Below are 1,548 nucleotides of genomic sequence, written 5' to 3' on the forward strand. Positions count from 1 at the left end.
CCCACAGCAACGTCGACACCTTCACCATGGCCGTGAGGCAGCGTAGAGCCCATAACAGACCGTTCATAAGTGGTCGATGGATGTACGAAGACGCTGTCCTCACCATAAACCTCCACAAGACGATCGTCATGCAAATGGACAGGTAGCCCATTGTGCACGTGCAAATGTCCACCAGTTGCAAGCAGTCGCCGTTTTCCTTGGCTGCTTCAATAGATTGCAGCAACGTCGTGACGAAAAAGCTCCCAATGGACAATTCTTCGTCCGTAGCAGACTCAATTGGGACCAGTGACGAGGCAATTGGCAACGAGGCAGCAATCCTGGCTCCAGCAGACAGTAAAGTGCTACCGAGAGTGTACGGGATGAATGCGAACAGACCGAGATACGCTCCGTTAAATGCCAGCAGCCACGACACATTACGGAACAAAACCACAAAGTCTCCACGTAGTCCAAGCAGCTCATCCATCGCGATGTTGATCTCCATATGCTCAAAGTCGTCTTCCCACTCGCGTTGGTTCATGTTCGGCGGATCTACGCGGTTGCGAGCACCTCTGGGCGGTGCATTAGCAACATTCCGACGCTCTTCTTCCATCTCCGGTGCGTCACGTAGCGGTCGTCGCTGGCGGAGTTCATCTTGTGGTTGTGGGACGGGATCTGCGTCTTCTACAAGCCCAAACTCGCGGTGTTGGATAAAGGCGTCGGCGAATGGCTCGTCGCGGTTCCGATCGGCCCATTCTTCTTCATCTGACGAGTCCGAGTCAGCGTTGTCGTCCAGGTTCCCTAATCTCCGGGGTCCTTCGAGTATTCTAGGCTCGGCACCTTGCTCGTTCTCTTCAATGTGGTTACCTTCTCCAAACTGTGCGCGTCGCATGTGTTGCCCTACATCATGACGGTGATGATGGTGGTGCGGCACTTCTTCGGCCGCTATCTCTTCCTCGATATGGTCCAAGTGGAATCTCAGAAAGTCTGCAAAGGACATTAACGCTAAGAAGGAGAAGACGATGCACACGATGAGGATCACGCCGGAGAAGATGTCGGTCACGATGTGTGGCGCGTCGAAGCGCTCCGAGAAGTTGACGTTCACCATGGCCGACGCGCGTAGCAGCCACATGCGGTAGAGCCAGCTAGTGCACCATGGCGCCACCGCAAGCCACAGTACCAGCACGAGCACGGCGCGGAGAGCGAAGGGAAACCACTTAAGCAACACGACGCGTAGTCCTGTGCCCAGCAGTTCCGTCCAGGGCAGAACATCCGGCGCGTTGGCGTCGTATAGCGGCGTGAAGGTGAATTGATGGCCGCATAGCTCGCAGAAGCTCTTGCCCGAGTGCTCCAGCCACTGCTCCAGACAGTCCGAGTGTGTGAAGCGGATGCTGCCGCTGCACTTGCACGGCGCGAATAGACGACGGTCAGGTTCAGCCTCGCCGCGACACACGCGACACTCGGCTTCGTCCTCGTCTTCGTCGATGATTTCGCTAGCAGGCGGAGACGGCGGCATGGCCTCTGCATCAGGATTGGGGCGCAGATCCACCATAGCTGTATTGTGTATGTGGA

At 56.3% G+C, this 1,548-nt stretch overlaps 1 protein-coding gene across 1 annotated transcript; it reads right to left on the reverse strand.

Moving 5' to 3' along the window:
• Positions 1-126: 126 nt before the first annotated feature.
• On the reverse strand, positions 127-1,492 carry PITG_22566 (uncharacterized protein; the record flags this gene model as incomplete). Its single annotated transcript, XM_002909697.1, has 2 exons — positions 127-196; positions 273-1,492. 2 exons carry the CDS (start codon positions 1,490-1,492, stop codon positions 127-129), a joined length of 1,290 nt encoding a protein of 429 aa, XP_002909743.1.
• Positions 1,493-1,548: the final 56 nt, after the last annotated feature.

Source organism: Phytophthora infestans, genomic scaffold (assembly GCF_000142945.1).
Source record: "Phytophthora infestans T30-4 supercont1.4080 genomic scaffold, whole genome shotgun sequence".
Lineage (NCBI taxonomy): Eukaryota > Oomycota > Peronosporomycetes > Peronosporales > Peronosporaceae > Phytophthora > Phytophthora infestans.